The following is a 16,951-nucleotide window of genomic DNA, read 5'->3' as shown; positions in this document are numbered from 1 at the left end:
CAGCCATCCTTCTCTGTTGAACGTCCAGCATGGTCTGCTGCCTGGGGCCTGCGCTGCTGCTGCTGCTGCTGTTACTGGGTGAGTGCCCCTCTTTTCCCCTGGACCCCAAACCCTGGCCTCTCTGTTCCTGCTCCTCAGTGACAAGGTGGGAGGGCAAGAGATTCCAGGAAAAGCTGAACCACAGGAAGGGTTGCCAGGGAGAGGCCTGTGTGCAGGCTTGGGCACACCTGGCAATTGATCCCACTATATGCTGAGCACCTCCCCTCCCAGCCCAGTCAAGCCACCACCGCCATCCCCCTCCAGCCTTGGCACCCCCACCCCAGGAACTTTTGCCTATTGTCTGCCGTCTCCCAACTCTCTCACTCTCCCCTCAGCCCCAGCCCTCCTACCCATCACACAGATTCCTTGCCGGGAATCTTTGGTGTTGTTCATCTGTTGTTCCACCTTCTTGGACTGCTCCTTCCCTGCATGGATGTTGCGGAGGGAGGGGTCACTTTACTGAGTGTAGTGTGGAAAGTGGAATCTGGTAAAGGTTTAAGGTGGAGGAGATTTTGCAGCTGAGATGAGCTGCTGTAAGGGTGGAGACTGGGTAAGGGTGTTCTGGGCAAGGGTGACAGGTAAGCAACCGGCAGAGGTGGGTCCAAACCCTTAGGCAACACCAGGTGCTGGTGTGTGCAGCTGAGACCCAGGGATGTGCCTGGCAAGTCTGTGAGAGGAGAGCAAAGTGTGCCCTTTGGGGAGGGGAGGAAGAGAGGACTCACCCCGCTGCCGTCTATCCCCTCCACTCAGGGACCATTCTAAGCTCTCAACCTATGTTCATCCTTCCTGCAGAGGCCGGTGCTGAAGTCACAGCAGGAATCACTCTCACCACATGGTCCAATCCACGGCCTGAAAGACACGGCCATTGCCAGAGAGGCACCCTGCTCCCAGCCTGGGGTGGGATACCACCCCCTAACCCCTGTGCACAAACACACAGGGAGATGGATGAGGGGCCAGGCTGTGTATGTCCACCCAGGCTGGGCACCAGAAAGGCTTCTAGTCTGAATGAGATGTTCCAGACTGGAGAACTTATGGAGGCTGGGGGGCATTCGATTAGCCTGGTTTTGGTGACTCAAATCCTGGGAAAATGCTGTCAAGTCCCAACTTCCAGTTTTCCTGGCTCCATTTAGACATAGCCTGTGGGCATCTGGGCAGAGCTCGCCCTCTGTCTACCCAACCCCTGGTGTGTGACTGTGGTGCCAGACACCTTCTCTGTCTCCAGCAGGGTGTCACCTATCCTGGAGCCTGGTCACTAAAACCACTGCTGAACCCTTGGGTCCTGTGGCTCAGGACAAAGCCCGGCGGTGTGTCGTCAGGGACTTCTCTGAATCCACACCCTGGCAGCCAGGACCCAGTGGGTTCTTCAGTGGCCAGAGCTCTTGCATGAATCTGCTCTCCCCTGGCTGATGGAGGGTGGAGGGGCTGGAAGAGGCCCCAGATGGGGCAGGATGACCTCGACTCAAGGGAGCATCAGGAAGGGCTGGAGAGGGGAGACACCGATGCAGGGGGCAGGAGGAGGAGCAGGAGGTCAGGAAAGAGGGAGAAACAGAAATCAATAGACACACCCAAAGGGTCTCCATGGTAGGGGATAAGGGGCGAGGTGGAGGGGGTAGAGGAGGAAAGGTATGGTGTCACAGCCTGTCATTAAGAGACTAGGAGCAGTCACTGTCTTCTATACCATCTCTGGTTTTAAAGTCTCCATTGGCCAGATCCCCAGAAAGCCTCATTGTTCCCCCGTCAGGTAGTGCCCATGAGTGTAGGAGGAGCCCCTGGACCCGTCTTTGGACGTGTGTGGCGGTTCTGGGAATGGTGGTGATGCCCGGGAAGGAGGGGCTTCAGCTTCTGGGGAAGGCCTGGCTCAGCCTCGATGCTCCCTCTCCATCCCTGAGGTGTTGCAGGGCCCTCCAGAGCCCGCCGCTGCCCATCCCCACGACGGAGAGCCGATCAGTGCCAGTCGGCCCCCCCTTTGGGCCACACTCTGTGCCTTCTCGGGTTTTCAGTGTCCCCCACCTTCCAGGGGCGTGGATGGGCTGGGTGAGGTGTGCATGCGGGGCGCACGGAGACCTTCAGCCTGCCCGCCCCTTTCCCAGGGTCGGTGAGCTGGGTCAGAGGGAACCGATGTGTGGACGCGGCCGAAGCCTGCACGGCGGACGCTAGGTGCCAGCGGCTGCGCTCCGAGTACGTGGCGCAGTGCCTGGGCCGGGTCGCGCAGGGGGGCTGTCCCCGCGCCCGCTGCCGCCGGGCCCTGCGCCGCTTCTTCGCCCGCGGGCCGCCCGCGCTCACCCACGCACTGCTCTTCTGCCCGTGCGCGGGCCCCGCGTGCGCCGAGCGTCGGCGCCAGACCTTCGTGCCCTCCTGCGCCTTTTCGGGGCCCGGCCCCGCGCCGCCCTCCTGCCTTGAGCCCTTAAACTTCTGCGAGCGCAGCCGAGTCTGCAGGTGCGCGGGGGCGGGGGCGGGGCCGTGGCGAGGGTGGGGTCGGGGCCTGTCTCCCGCTCACCGCCCTCCGGCCGCGCAGGCCTCGCCTCCTGGCCTTTCAGGTCTCGTGCACCCCAGCGCCCAGCGCTCCCGACGGCTGCCTGCTGGACCAGCGCGCTCGCTGCCTGCGTGCCTACGCGGGCCTCGTGGGTACGCGCGGCCGGGATCTGGGCGCGGGCGGGGGCTCTCCAGGGGATATCTCCGCCTGGGTGGGCCGATGACCTCGTCCTCGGGGTCCCCGCAGGCACCGCCGTCACCCCTAACTACGTGGACAACGTGAGCGCGCGCGTGGCGCCCTGGTGCGACTGCGGAGCCAGCGGGAACCGGCGTGAGGACTGCGAAGCCTTCCGGGGACTCTTTACAAGGAACCGCTGCTTGGGTGAGGGGCCCGGGCGGGGGTGGAGAGGGAGTTGGGGCGGCGCTTGCTGCCCCCTCCCAAGCCGCCTGGCCGGGAGCCATTTTAGAGGGGAGAATGGAAGACTGTACAGTTGAGTCACTCTGTCACAGTTGTCCTTATTATTTTGTTATTCCTCACCACGCACCTTCCGTCCCAAGGAGCCAGTCTTTGCAGCAGGAGGTCTCTCACTTTGTCCCCTGTGCTGGGCCCTGTGCTAGGGTTTCCCAGCCAAGTCCACCCTGGACCCCTCCCTCCATAGATGGTGCCATTCAGGCCTTTGCCAGCGGGTGGCCCCCAGTCCTGCTGGACCAGCTGAACCCCCAGGGAGACCCGGAGCACAGCGTCCTGCAGGTAGGTGCAGGGAGGGAAGGGTGAGCTGGCACCTTCACACCCTTCCGTGCCTGGTGGGCCTGGGTGGAGGCATGAGGGGCCTGGGGTGGGGTGCAGGCAGAGGGCAGAGACAGGCTTTTGCCTCAAGTCTGCACTTGGCTCCCACCCCCAAGGTGTCCTTCGCCTTCAGGGCCCTGGAGAGACGCTCCCTGCTCTCCATAGTTCCTGTCCTGGCGCTCCTGGCCCTGCTCTGACTAGGACAGCAACCTCGGACAGCACAGCCAGCTACCCCACCCTGCCTGCCTGGGCCGCCTCTGTGGCCTACTGGCCCTTTCAGAAGGGACTGGCTTACCCCCCAAGCCGGCCCTGGTGCTTTCACCCTGCTGCCCTTTGTAGGTTTGGACACCCTGTGTGCGGTCCCCTGGGGCGAGGGATGTAGGCTGGGGCCTGACTGCAAAGCCCCTGGTCTCCCTGTCAGGAGGCATCTTGGTTGTAGGTCCCTTTATCCACAGACCTTGAGACCACTGGGGTCTCCCACAGGTGGGGTCAGGAGAGGGTCACTTTTGTAGCTGAGACCTCTCTGGAGCCCCAGATCTCCTAGAGCAGGTCAGAGACCATCCAGAATCTCAGAATTCTAGGAAATTATATCAGCCTCCCAAGCATTCCTAAGGAATCCATCGGACAAGACCCCTTCTAACACTGCATCCTCCCAACTGGGCATTACCCACCATTGTAGCCACCTGTGCACCATGACCATGCTGGCAGAGTCTTTCCTGTTTCCCATATGCTGCTTGATGGGCCCCACCCTGTGCCCTGCCTGGCATTGGCGCTGTGGCCATCTTCCCCCTGGTTTCCTGCAGCTGTAGGAATAACATACAGTGCTTATTAAATCTATGTGTGCTGAGACTGACCTTGCTTTTATGTGATCTGTGTCGTGAGAGCCTGGAGACCAGGGTCTGCCACTGGGTGTATCCCTGCTGGCCTGTGTGACCTCCAGTGGCCTCAGAACCTGTCTGGGCCCCATCACCTCACCTAAGGAAGCCGAAATGAATCAGCTCTCACCTCCTCGCGGCAGGGATTTTCAGTGCTTTCCTCTCTTCTTTCTCTCCCCACTAGTACTCAGATAATGAAACTGCGTTTCCCAGCCTCCCTTGCAGCTGGGGGTGGCCATGTCACACACACTGCCCAACGTAGACCCAGCAGATGCTAAGAGCATTGGTTTTTTTTGTCTGTTTGTTTTTGAGACAGGATCTCACTCTGTCACCAGGCAGTAGTGCAGTGGCATGATCATAGTCCGCTGCAGCCCTGAACCCCTGGGGTGAAATGATCCTCCTGCCTCCTGCCTGCCTCCTTCTTCCTCCAAAGCTTGGAGACTCCTGATGAGGAAGGGGTTCCTGTGTCTCTAGCGGCTCCTTCTCAATCTGCTTGACGTTTGGCAAGAGGTTAAAGTGGAGGTTGTGGGGGCCTTCCTCAGAGACCTCTCTGGGCCACTGCAGCGCATGCCCCAGCCCCTGGGAATGGTGGCTGGTAACACAGCTCAGAGCTGTCCCCTTCTGTAGGGAATTGCACTCCCAGAAATGCCTGTCCACTTTTACTCTGCTCCCAGAGGCAACTGCAGCCAGTGACTGCCTCAAGGGACAAGGCGGTGTGCTGTTCCTGCTCCAGAGCCCCTATGGGGTCAAGCTGAGGCTAGACTCCAGCTGGGACCCCCACCTGGCTCAGCTCCCGCCCCTGCCCGCCTCCTCCTGCTCTCCTCACTGGCAGGTTCCCCCGAAGGCATTCCCTCCACAAATCATGGCATTTGAGAACTCCTGTCTTGGGCGTGGGTTCTAGAGATCCTGATCTAAGACACAGGGGTTAGGTACAGACCACACCAAAACTCAGGCCTGGAGCTGTCCTGATTGGAAAAAGAGCCACCAGCTCTGAGATCAGGTGTGGACTTAGCAGCTCACATCAGACCCACAAACACTACTTGCTGGCAGCTGTCCACCAGCCTCTCAGCTTCGGGACTCTCTTTTTTTGAGACAGAGCCTCGCTTTGTTATGTAGCGTGGAGTGCAGTGGTACAGTCTTGGCTCACTGCAACCTCCACCTCCCAGGTTCAAGCGATTCTCCCACCTCAGCCTCCCGAATAACTGGGATTACAGGGACATGCCACCATGCCCGGCTAATTTTTGTATTTTTAGTAAAAACAAGGTTTCACCATTTTGGTCAGGCTGCTCTTGAACTCCTGACCTCAGGTAATCCGCCTGCCTTGGCCTCCCAAATTGCTGGGATTACAGGCATGAGCCACTGTGCCCAGCCAAGGACTCTCTTCACTGTAACAAACAAATCAGAGTGGCTTGAGCATGTGCCTGAGCCATGCGGGCTTCAGGCACAGCTGTCTCCAGGGGTTCAAATGATGTTGCGCCTGCTGGTCTGTGCATTGGTTTCCCCTGCAGCTGGGCAGGCTTTCACCGAGAGGGTAAGACTGCCACTGGCAGCCCCAGTTTTCAGTGTCTTCTTTTAGCAGCCTCAGTAGGGAAAGGTAACTCTCTCTTCCAGCATTTATGGACTGTCCCAGGCAGAACCTTGATGGGCCCAGCATGGGTAATGGGCCTCTTCCTGTAGCTCAGTGAGTGATCTCAGCCCACCATGGTTACATGGAACAGGAAGGACAGTTTCCCAAAGGAAAAAAAAAAGGGTCGTTGGGCAGTGAAGCTGAGTCCAGCCCATTCTCACTTTACGAAGAAGAAGGAATACTCTAAGGCACCCACACCTGCGTGGGGATGGACACCTGTAAGTGGGTTGGGGAGAGGCGGGGTGTGCACGTTGAGAGAGGGCTCATCATCTTGCCCTGCTAACCACAATGGCATGGCAGCCCAAATGCAGAATTAAATATCGGCTAAATGATTCACCTTACATGAAAGTGTGTTCAACTATTCTCCATTTTTGACTCAGTTAATTAGAGTAAAATATAAGCACTGAAAAAAAAAGTGGAGGAAGCCAGGTGCAGTGGCTCACGCCTGTAATCCCAGCACTTTGGGAGGCTGAGGTGAGCGGATCACAATCGCTTTCTTGTTTCCGGGACACAGGGTGGAAGGGAGTTCTTGCCAGGCGTGTTATATAGCCAGTACCTGCAGGGCTGCAGGGCATGTGTCTGTTCAGATGTGACCCATACAGATGCCAGGAATGACATTGCTGTTGTTGACAGAATTTGTCAAAATGATGACCAGCTGGCGATAAGTTTTAAGGAAAACAAAGTTCAATTTTCCCTTGATGTACACAGTAGTTGCATTTCTGGAAAACTGGCTGTATATTAAACCAGCTCTCAAATACTTTGTGTTCGCCAACATGGCGAAACCCCGTCTCTACTAAAAATACAAAATTTTAGCCAGGTGTGGTGGTGCATGCCTGTAATCCCAGCTACTCAGGAGGCTGAGGCAGGAGAATCGCTTGAACCCGGAAGGCAGAGGTTGCAGTGAGCCAAGATCGTGCCACTGCACTCTAGCCTAGTGACAGAGCATGACTCTGTCTCAAACAAAACAAAACTGGAGGCTGGGCAGGTGGCTTACTCTTGTAATCCCAGCACATTGGGAGGCCGAGGCTGGAGGTTTACATGGGGCCAGGAGTTTGAGACCAGCCTGGGCAACATAGAGCTTGTCCCTAGAAAAAATTTAAAAATGAATCAGCCAGGCATGGTGATGTGTGTCTGTAGTTCCAGCTACTCAGGAGGCTGAGGCTGGAGGATCACTTCAGCCCAGGGGTTGGCTGCAGTGAGCCATGATTGTGCTAGTGTAGTCCAGCCTGAGTGACAGAGTGAGACCCTGTCTCAATAAAAAATAAATAAAAACCAGAAATGAAATGACCTGAAATAAAAATAGAATTGTGGATTAAAAATATAGGCATATGCTTTCCAAAAGATTGGAAAGATAAAAAGGACAGAACCTATTTGAAAATTATGAGATTGCTTCATGGCTGTCAGTGGTCCCAAAGATATGTCCACATCCTAATCCCTGGATCTTGTAAATATTACCTTATATGTAGGCAAAAGAGTATTATTTTCTGTGGCAAGAGATGTGATTAAGTTATGTTTTATGTTTTTTTTTTTTTGAGATAGTCTCACTCTGTCACCCAAGCTGGAATTCAGTGGTGCAGTCATAGCCCACTGCAGCCTCAAACTCCCAGGCTCAAGCAATCCCCCTACCTCAGCCTCCTGAGTAGCTGGGACCACAGGTGTGTGCCACCACGCCTGGCTATTTTTAGTAGAGATGGGGTCTCTGTGTGTTGCCCGGGCTGGTCTCCAACTCCTGACCTCAAGTGAACCTCCCGCCTTGGCCTCCCAAAGTGCTGGTATTCCAGGCGTGAGACACTGTGCCCAGCCAAGTTAGAGATCTTGAGAGGAGCTTATCCCGGATTATCCGAGTGGGCTCTCAACACCTATATGTCGCACCTCTGCATCTTATGAGAGCGATGCAGAGGTGTCTAGAGGGAAACTAAACACAGACATTTTGAGCAAAAGACCAGGGGAAGACAGAGATAGGGATTAGGGTGATACAGCTACAAGCCAAGGAATGTCAGGAGCCACCGGAAGCTGGAGGAGGTAGGCACAGATTCCCCTAGAGCCTCCAGAGACTACAGCCCTGGCAACACCTGCATTTCAGACTTCTGGTCTCCAGAACTGTGAGAATCAGTTTCTCTTGTTTCAAGACACTGAAGTTGTGGTAATTTGTTCTGGCAGCCCCAGGAGATTAATAGCACTGTCTAAGATCATTAGAGTTTGGCTTCCATTACTTCTACCTAAAAAGGTCCTGGTTTATACACGGTGTTGTCTGGCCAAGCCTCAAGGCTGAGTCCAGCTGTGGCCCCTATGACCGGGAATGGGTCATGCCTTGTTCCTCCACATCTGAATGTCAGCCTCCTTGTCCTGCCAGGGAGCTGTCGCTTTTTGTGCACGGGCTTTGGGAGACTGCAGTCCTGCCCCCATACTACCCTCCTGTGACTGGGTCTTCCTGTTACCTGTTGCCTGGCAGGTGGCTGGGAGTGGGGGTGATGCAAAAAGGCAGGTGCTGGAAGCATCCGTGGATTTATTGCTGGAAACTTCACGGCTCATGAATGCCCATCCTGGTGTGGAGCCCAGTGATTAGGTGCGAGGTTGAAGTGGAAACCACTCACCGCCCACCAAGCAAGTCAGGCCAGGCCGTGCTCACAGAACCAGCTCATTTTTCATGAAATGTGGACACGGGTTGGTGAAATTTCCAGAGGGCTGGGAGGACGGGGCTGTGCGGGCTTTAGAAGCAGTTCCTCAACCAGACAGCAACTTGCAGTGAGCCTGTCATGCTTGTGAGCTGATGCAGAAATGCACGGCCCTGCCTTGCCAGGCTGCAGGGAAGCCCTGGGTTGGAGGATGCCTTGGGAAGCTGCTCTGCTGGGGTCATGTCTCTCCACACCCAAGTGAACCTTCAGTTCAATGCAGAAGAGAGAGAGAAAAATTAAGATGAGGACACACACTAGAAAGTAAAACACACACAAACTCAGAAATGGAGTCTTCAAGGGGCAGGAACCAAACGTGGAAGGAAAGGCTTACAGGGCATGCCAGTGGGCCCTGGCAACTCCATCCAGCACATTTGAGACAGCCATTGGGATCTTCCGGTCTAATCGCTTTCATGTTTCCAGGACACAGGGTGGAAGGGAATTCTAGTTATACAGCCAGTACCTGCAGGGCTGCAGGGCGTGTGTCTGTTCAGATGCGACCCATACAGATGCCAGGAATGACATTGCTGTTGTTGACAGAATGTCAAAATGATGACCAGCTGGTGATAAGTTTTAAGGAAAACGAAGTTCAGTTTTCCCTTGATGTACATGGTAGTTGCATTGCTGGAAAGCTGGCTGTATATTAAACCAGCTCTCAAGTTACTTTGTGTTTATAACTGAGTTAGGGTCTCCACGCAAACAACTGGGAACAGACTTTTTCATTCTCAGAAATATCCAGCAGGCCTACCAGGTATGCTGCCCCCTCAGGGCCTCTGGACCTGCCATCCCTGTTTGGAATGCTCTTCTCCCAGACCTCCACATTCCTTCCTGCCCCCTCCACTCATCATTCTGCTCAGCTGTCACCTTAGCAGAATGGCTTTCCCTAGACACACTATGTTAAGTAGCAATCCCCCCAGCACTTTCTACCCCCAACCCTACTTTACCTTTCTTCATAGAGCTTATCTGACATTTTATTATCGACTCCCCTGGAGGACATGGAGTTTTCTCTGTTTTGTTCATTGCAAAATCTCTGGTCCTGACACAATGCCTAGCCCTGATGTGCTCAATAAAAATTTGTTGAATAACTAGGTGAATAAATCTAGAGAATTAATTAATTCACTTAAGCAGGGTAAAACAAGATACCTAATTCTACTACTATAGTGCTCTGTTCCACAAAGTCATTCAGGGACCCAGTCTCCTTCAGTCCTGTTGTATTACCATCTTCAACATAAGCCTTCAAGGTTGATGGAGACAGTGGAGGAGACACTGTCACTCTGAATGGCCTTGAAATGACACATCATTGGTGAGGGCTGATCCCAAGGCTCTACCCAGATGCCATGGGCCCAGGCCATGCAGTCGAAGCTGTGGACTCAGGAAGAGGAAATGTGTGGTAAGCCTCTGGCCCAGTTTGCTATTCTAATCACCAAAACCAGTTTTGTGCTTCCTCTCCTACATGGGTCACAGACACCCTCTCCTAGGGGGACAATACAAGGTCACATCCCGCCAGACCTCCAGGTGATGCAGCCTCCCTCAGGTGGCTCTTTGAAGTCCACAATCCTGAATTAACAAGACAACTTACTCCACTTCATACCCAGCAGGTAGTGATGAGAACAGGCAGGACACCCTTCTAAGCCCTCCTGCCCAGGAAGGAGCAGGTGCAGATGCAGCAATTGCTGCTCTGTGGTGTTTTTGCAATCCTGCTGGGCCCTGTCCTGGGCTGGGGGGAGTCCTCACTCAGGCCCAGTTCTGCTCTTGGGCCCACATCTGAGCTTGTAAAGCCCTCACTGGACACAGCTTTCACAACCATCTTCCTGCCTGAAGGTGGATTTAAGACTTCCTCAATCGCCTTTTTTTTTTTTTTTTTTAAGGTTTTGCTAATGGTTTCTTAAACTTACTACATCTTTATTTATTTCCAGGCAGGCCCAGGTCAGTGACTACACTCGTGGTTTGTTCCTGGAAACAGTTCTCACGTCAGCTTTTTCTTTGCTTCCTTAACCACATGCCCCTCCCTCAAGTTGGTGGCTTTGCAGTTTCCAGGCTCCAGTGGGAAGCCCAGGGATGTTCACCATGAGGCCCAGTCACTGTGTTCAACTAAGTCTCATGGGGCCTTTGTTGCTCACCTGCACCTCTCACTGGTTGGAGACTAGAAGCAGTTGGCTTTTCCAGAATTGCAAGGCACTGGTTGACATCTTTCCACCCTTTTCCCTTCTGCTTGTAAACTGGCTAATTCTTTCCTGAAGTAAACTTTTTCTCGTGATGCCTCGCCAAAAGCAGCCAGTAACAATCAACACATAGGATGTTTTTGTTGTTGTTGTTGATTCCCCTCAAGTCAAAAAGTCAGCAGATATGGAGTTTGCTTTCCAAGTTACTGAGCGAAACAGCCTTACCAGATGTTTTGCTCCGCCTGGCAGGGACCTCCATTGTCCTGCCAGCTGCACCTGTCTTCTCACTGCTCGCCACCTGGCCTCACGCTGAACCAGTGCCATGTACTTAAGGGTTTGGTTACAGGTGCACTGCACTTCAAAGTGCTGATTTGTGTATTAGTGAGAATAAGAAAAGCTAGCTGGTGTAACAAAACCCCAAATCTCAGTGGATCAGTAGAGTGAGTTTGCTTTCCAGTGATGCAAAGGCCAGCACAGCTCTTACTGATCAGGTGGCCGGCCTCTAAGGGGTGACTCAGGGACCCACAGTCCCTCCAGTGTCTTTAACATGTGGCCCCTAGGAGAGTCCCCTGTGGGAGCATTTGTGTGCCAAGCTTGGAATTGGTGCCCATCACTTCTTCCAAGCTTTCCTTGGCCATGGCTTAGTTTGGTCCCAACCTAACTGCAGGGAGGCCGGGAAATGATGAGCTGTGGGCCCAGTAGGTTTGGGAAACACAGCATTGTCTCTGCCACAGTACCACCAAATCATAGGGTTTCTATCCTGTTACCGTTGGTGGCTCCCACAGCCCTCCCTGGAAGAGTTTCAAGGTCCTTCTCAACTGGTTTGCGGCCACTAGTCCAGCCATTTCCCTCCCTAAGCCAGACCTGAGCTCTGGTGGGCAGGCCTCCCCAGGATCCTGCCGTCACCTCAGGCCCTGGCCCTAGTACCCTGCCACCTTCCCCTATAGGAGTGACCGTCTTGTGTTTCCTCCTTCTTTCAATGACCTCATCCTTCTGGAAGGAACTGTTAGCACTGGGAATCTGCACTCTGCACTGGGGCACTGAAATGCATGACTGACCCATTCTGAGGGCAGGAGCCAAATAAAATGGGGCAGGACGCACAGGAAGCCCCCAAACAAGGCCTTGCCAATGGGAATAACTTCATCAAAAATTCAAGGCCAAGGAAAACACTGGCCACGGTTGAGACCTGTCAGCACACCTGAGATTTAGCAGTTTGGAGACAACCTAGAGGGACATTCAGGAGCCTATGAGGAGAGCACAAAGTGGAAGGATAACGGCACCACTGGAGACAGTGGCGTGGTTAGTGGAGGAGTGACACGCTGTCCATACCTCACTGCTCAGATCTCTCCCTGCCCCCACGGGCCCAGCTGCCCTGTAGGCACACAAAGGCTGTTGTGAAAGGTCTGTGGCTCACAAGCTGCCTGGAGGGGTGTCTGAGGTACCTGCCAGGGGTTTTCACTCTCATCTCCGTAACTGTCAAGTGCTCCCTCTGAGGCAGTCTGAAAACTGGTAAACGTTTTTTTTTTCCTTAAGGTTCTAATGACCAAAATGTAAATATAGGCAAAACAATGCAAAATCAAAATGAAACACTCAGAACAAAAGCCACAATTTTACCAGATCTACTTTTATTTCAGAAGGAAGTTTGTATTATAGTATTTACTTTTGTTTATATACAAGTTCTTCACATTTGTGTTTAAAATGCACAGACCTCCCTTAGTTCTCTTGTTCCTGCTTAAATTAGCTGTTATTTTACAATACAAAAAATACCAAAAAATTGCAGTCCTAAATGTATGTATAACGCCCACAATCCCCAGCAATGAAATAGTTTACAATACTTACTCCATATTTACATGAGTGTAATAGATGCTAAATTATACATATTAACAGACTAAGCTTGAATCCAAATAAACGAAATCGTAAATAACTATAAAACAAAAACATTTCCAGAGCCAGAATTAGTTCAACGAAACAGGCTTCACTAGTGTTTAGAATGTTTTGTGCACAAATTCAGTTACTGAAAGTCAATTCCATTATTGCCTTTAAAAGAGAAGGCGCCAATTCTCCTCTCCACTTCAAAACATCTCCTTGTAGGCAGGGTGTTTGACTCTCATCAAGGGGCAATGTCTCTTGGTGGGCCCGGCTATCTAGAAACCACCGCAGTGGCTGAAGCCAAGTTTGGTCAATGGGGTAAACATTTCAGAAAGTAGGCAGGGCATGCCCTGAGGACAGGAGGCCTCTGCCATCCTGGCTCTGTCCTCAGGATGGCCAATTCTCACAGAAACCACCACAAGGAAAGATCTCCTGGGATGACAGGGGTGTGAGGACTTGGATTTTGTTTTAATTCTAAAATGTATTTTTACACTCAGTCACTACCCTAGCATTAGCTTAGGTTAGTGTTTAGCAAATACTTGTTGAATGGATGGATGAATAAATGAAATGGAAGGATCAAAGATCTTCATGAAAACACCACCATCTCCCAAGGAAGTGAATCAGCCCCTGGCCCCAGTACACCCCATTAAATCAAAGGAGCAGGATTTGCACTGGAAGGTAAAATGCCTCTTCCCACCGGCAGTGCTCTGCTCTTTTTAGTTCCCAGGTGTCTCCATTCTTGAATGGCAGGCCTTACCCACGGGTAGTCCAGTACTTTCCTTCTGCTGACAGTCTTCTGTCCAGGACTGCCTTTCCTCCGGGTTAGCTCAGGGGATCTGGGGTTGCCTTTTCTCCACACGGGGAGGCACAGGCTTCTCCCCAGGCTGTGTGCAGGGACGGCAGGAGGCACACAGGAGTTCAGGGTGTGTCAAATTCTCCACGGGGAAATGGGAACTATTTATCAACAAACTAGCTCCCTACTCCCACCCCCAGTTTTCAGTATAATAAACTGATTCCAGGAAATGGTCATTAAAAATTTAGTCAAAACTACAAAAAATGGAGAATCCCCTTTTGGAAAGTCTGATTGCCACAGGTTATAGTCTTTGAACTTAAAGACTAAGAGAAACACTTCTCAGGACAAGACTGGTCATCGCTCACTACCCAGAGTACCAAGAGGCCGCCAGAAAGGGTCATGATGTGCTTGCAGGGCCAAGGGCAGCGGCAGACACCTCTGCTTCCTGAGTCTCCTCAAGCGTTTCGATTCCCTGCCTGATTTTTCATATGCACTCTGACAGATGAGTCCTGTTTTAAGAAATACCTAATTGGTGCCAGATGCATCTGAACACATCACACAATGGGGATGCGTTTCTTGGGTTTGTTATTCATGTATCGGGGCCTGGTGAGAACCTGGATATCCAGCATATGGCACAAAAACATCTTAGGTGAAACTCAGACATTGTTATATTTAATAAAAATACATGAAGATTTTTTCTGTTTTATGTACACTCCGAATGTCTGAACATTCTGGACACTACTGTATAGTTATGTACAAGTGCAAGGTCAGTGTTGTCTTGACTATTTTAATTTATATACAGGCTCTCTTGCGACGCGCAACATTGCCAGATGACAACCAATTCCTTCTTGGTAACGGCTCCGAGCCCAGCGCCTCTTACTCCCTGCCATTCCCTTTTTCTGCCCTGAGGCCGGAGAAAGCTGTTTGCTGTTGGTTGCAAAGGAGAAGCAGGTGGATTCAGCGGCTTCCCCACCGCTGGAGCAGAATGAAACTTCACTTGCTCCTTCCTTCCTTTTTAAAAATAAACATTATCTTTTAGGAAAAAAAATAAGACATAACCAGATGGCTGTGGGTCATGGTGCACGATATTTCAAGGCATAGGACTAACATGGGGAAGAGACTTCTTTGGCCAAGGAAAACTGGTCCTTTGAACAAACAAAGAGGATCTTCCTTGTAGGAGGACAATGCCCAGGGGCCTCCCTTTTGCCTTGCCGGGGGGGCCTGTGGGAATTGAGGGGCCAGTCCACTGCAGGCGCCATGGGTGCTGTGTTCTGCAGCAGGGATGGGGGATCTCATGAGAGGAGGGATCTTTTCTAGAAGGTCTGCTCTTTAACAATAATGTGAAAAAGAAGCTTTATGAGAGGTGAGTCTCAAAGTAGAGGTGTTTTGTGCATCAGATAGTGTTTTATGGTTCAAATTCCTTGAAAATATCTTTCCAGGCAATTCTTCATGGGAGTGGGGTTAGTGTTGGGGAAGAGACAATACTCTCTCTCTAGGCACTGCATTTAAAGGTAAAATCCCACAGTTTTAGTTCTTTTGAGTATTTCTCCAAACTCACAAACTCGAGCATTGCTGTCCAGCGGTCCATCCCAATAGAGTAATGCCAGAGATCCCAGGTTTTGAAGCAGAAGAGAGCTTCTGGGAGGCTGCTGCATAATGCCAGAATACAGAGCACCATAAATGGGGAAAACACAATTTCCAGGCAGTGCCCTCTAGGAGAGGAGCAGGGGACTGTCCCACCCTCTTAAATTTGGTCATTTTCCATTTGGCAGAGTTTTCCCTCCTCGTCCTTTTTTTCCATGTGCTTTTTATCCTTGTCAGCATTTGCTGCCCTCCTCACGGCCACCACCTTGGTCTGAGGGAGGGTGGGTGGGTTGAGGCCCTCCTGGGGGAAAGAGGGCAAACAGGTCCTTCTCCAGGCTTTGGGCAGCTTCTGCCTGACAATGGGAGGCTGTCCCTTTCCTGGCATCTCAGTCCACCCCAGCCTGAGAATGAACCACAAGTTCAGAGGAGGCTGCAGGACACACAGCTGCTCTCTGATCCAGGGGTCCCAAGTGTTCTCAGTGCTCTTTTCTGCTCAAGGAAATGTGACATGAATGAGTCCTTTCCTCTGATCACTTAACAGGCCTAGGGTGACACAGGGGTGGGGGCAGGGGGCGCCTTCTTGACAGTGTCCTTTTTGATAATAAAAACAGGAGCTTTCACAGTTCATTCATTTCTGCTTTCCTCTCAACCCTGCTGCTAGGTCAAACGTTCCTTGGGTGAGAAAATTCTTTCCTGGCTGCAAATCAGATTTTAGAAAAAAAGCAGATTGCCAATGGTAGCTATTTAAATTTTACAAGAATGTAGGAATGCAATTATGTAAAAACTTAGGCTTACTAACTTTCCAATTGCTAGATCTATTTAAAGTCTAGGCACTTAGTGTTGTGTGTATGTGTTTGTGTGTGTATGTGTATGTGTGAGAGAGGGAGGGTGAGATGGAGAAGGAGAGGGACAGGCAGAGAGAAAGGAAGAGAGAGTTTCAAATGGATTAAGACTAAATTAATCAAGTTGCTATAGAAAACTACCTATTATACCAGTTTACATTCAAAGTACACTGCTGACCTTGACATTTAAAATAGCCCCCCTTCTATCCTAGCTTGATATGATCAAAAGAGATGGACCATTATTAATTCTCAACTAGAAAAAAAGGTACTCCCTGGAAGAGAGATAATTGCCTAAATCGTGCAAGAATAAATATCACATCTTTTAAAAAAGATAGCAGGCTTCAGATGAAAACAAGTTAATTCATCTGACTAGTTTTTAAAAGATCATGTTCAAGAACAACTGATGATGAACGTCTACTTGTAAACACTCCATCTTTTGTTTTTTGCACAGTTGAGACAGTCCCAAGAACAGTATTCCACAGTGAACCTGAGTGTCATTCCTAGTTCTCTCACTGGCTCTACACCGGCCTCCTCCAGCAACCATCAGCTCATCCCTGGACCTGTAATTAAATCAAGTATTTCCTATGCAAAAGTAAAAGGTTAGATGCTGGAACACAGATGGGAGAAACCGTCAAAGAAAGCTTGTGATCATGCAGGTGAGTCAGATGCTTTGAGGGTTTCCAGTCTTCTGCCCCGCACCGCACAGCCATTTCCCCGCCACGCCCTTCCCTGCAGATGGCTCTGGTGTGCCACTCACTAGCTCGTGCGCGGGAGAGTCCCTGGCCCCAGCATCAGATGCAGGTCCCAGGCTGTGCAGGGGGCTGCTGCTTCCGGTTTCTCACAGCTCCTGACTTCTCCTTGTACACTATCGGCATCTGCTGAGAAATGTCCACCAGGGCGCTGGCCACAGCAAGACCTTGGGAGAACCACAGAGAACATACGTTGGGAGCAGCTGGCTTTATTTTGTTTTAAAAAATAATTTAAACATTTATTTTTCAATCCCATGGTGCAAAACAAACAAACCAAAAAACCATAACAAAAAACCCCCAAAAAGGTACTCATACACAGGGAAAAGTCTTCCTTCCACCCTGACACCCCCTCCACCTTCCCCTCCATCTGGGTAAATGCTTTCACTAATTTTTATGTATTCTTTGAGGGTATACTTATGCAAATACAAATACATATTCTTCTCCTTTCCCTACTTTTTACATAAAAGGTGTAGTTTGCTT

At 51.4% G+C, this 16,951-nt stretch overlaps 2 protein-coding genes across 6 annotated transcripts in view; one reads left to right on the top strand and one right to left on the bottom strand.

The window, feature by feature from the left end:
• The first annotated feature begins 29 nt into the window (after positions 1 to 29).
• Positions 30 to 4,152, top strand: GFRA4 (GDNF family receptor alpha 4). 2 transcript variants are annotated; one of them, XM_032143158.2, is made up of 6 exons: positions 30 to 78; positions 2,130 to 2,475; positions 2,555 to 2,664; positions 2,759 to 2,893; positions 3,171 to 3,262; positions 3,415 to 4,152. In XM_032143158.2, exons 1-6 carry the CDS (start codon positions 30 to 32, stop codon positions 3,493 to 3,495), a joined length of 813 nt encoding a protein of 270 aa, XP_031999049.1. In that variant the 3' UTR covers positions 3,496 to 4,152. The 2 variants fall into 2 exon arrangements, with proteins under 2 accessions (XP_031999049.1, XP_031999048.1); XM_032143157.2 differs by having other exon boundaries at positions 2,130 to 2,661; positions 2,745 to 2,893; positions 3,415 to 3,541.
• Positions 4,153 to 12,242: 8,090 nt separating this feature from the next.
• The window catches only part of ATRN (attractin), a 187,505-nt gene continuing 182,796 nt past the window's right edge, over positions 12,243 to 16,951 (bottom strand). For 3 of the 4 annotated variants that reach the window (XM_058432761.1, XM_058432758.1, XM_058432759.1), the window contains one exon: positions 13,107 to 16,638. In XM_058432761.1, the coding sequence (XP_058288744.1) occupies positions 16,514 to 16,638 (125 nt within the window). In that variant the 3' untranslated portion in view covers positions 13,107 to 16,513. Of the gene's footprint in view, positions 16,639 to 16,951 lie in introns of all 4 variants that reach the window. The other variant, XM_032143129.2, reaches the window with a different exon arrangement.

This window comes from Hylobates moloch, unplaced genomic scaffold (genome assembly GCF_009828535.3).
Source record: "Hylobates moloch isolate HMO894 unplaced genomic scaffold, HMol_V3 SCAFFOLD_21, whole genome shotgun sequence".
Lineage (NCBI taxonomy): Eukaryota > Metazoa > Chordata > Mammalia > Primates > Hylobatidae > Hylobates > Hylobates moloch.
The sequence above is the reverse complement of the archived record's forward strand: the minus strand, read 5'-3'. Positions and strand labels throughout refer to the sequence as shown.

Bases quoted from the DNA above. Each gene is read 5' to 3' on its own strand.
- GFRA4 (XM_032143157.2), top strand. From the start codon at position 30: ATGGTCTGCTGCCTGGGGCCTGCGCTGCTGCTGCTGCTGCTGTTACTG. The intron at 2,894-3,170 runs GTGAGGGGCCCG...CTCCCTCCATAG, and splicing joins TACAAGGAACCGCTGCTTGG to ATGGTGCCATTCAGGCCTTT. The intron at 3,263-3,414 runs GTAGGTGCAGGG...CCCACCCCCAAG, and splicing joins CGGAGCACAGCGTCCTGCAG to GTGTCCTTCGCCTTCAGGGC.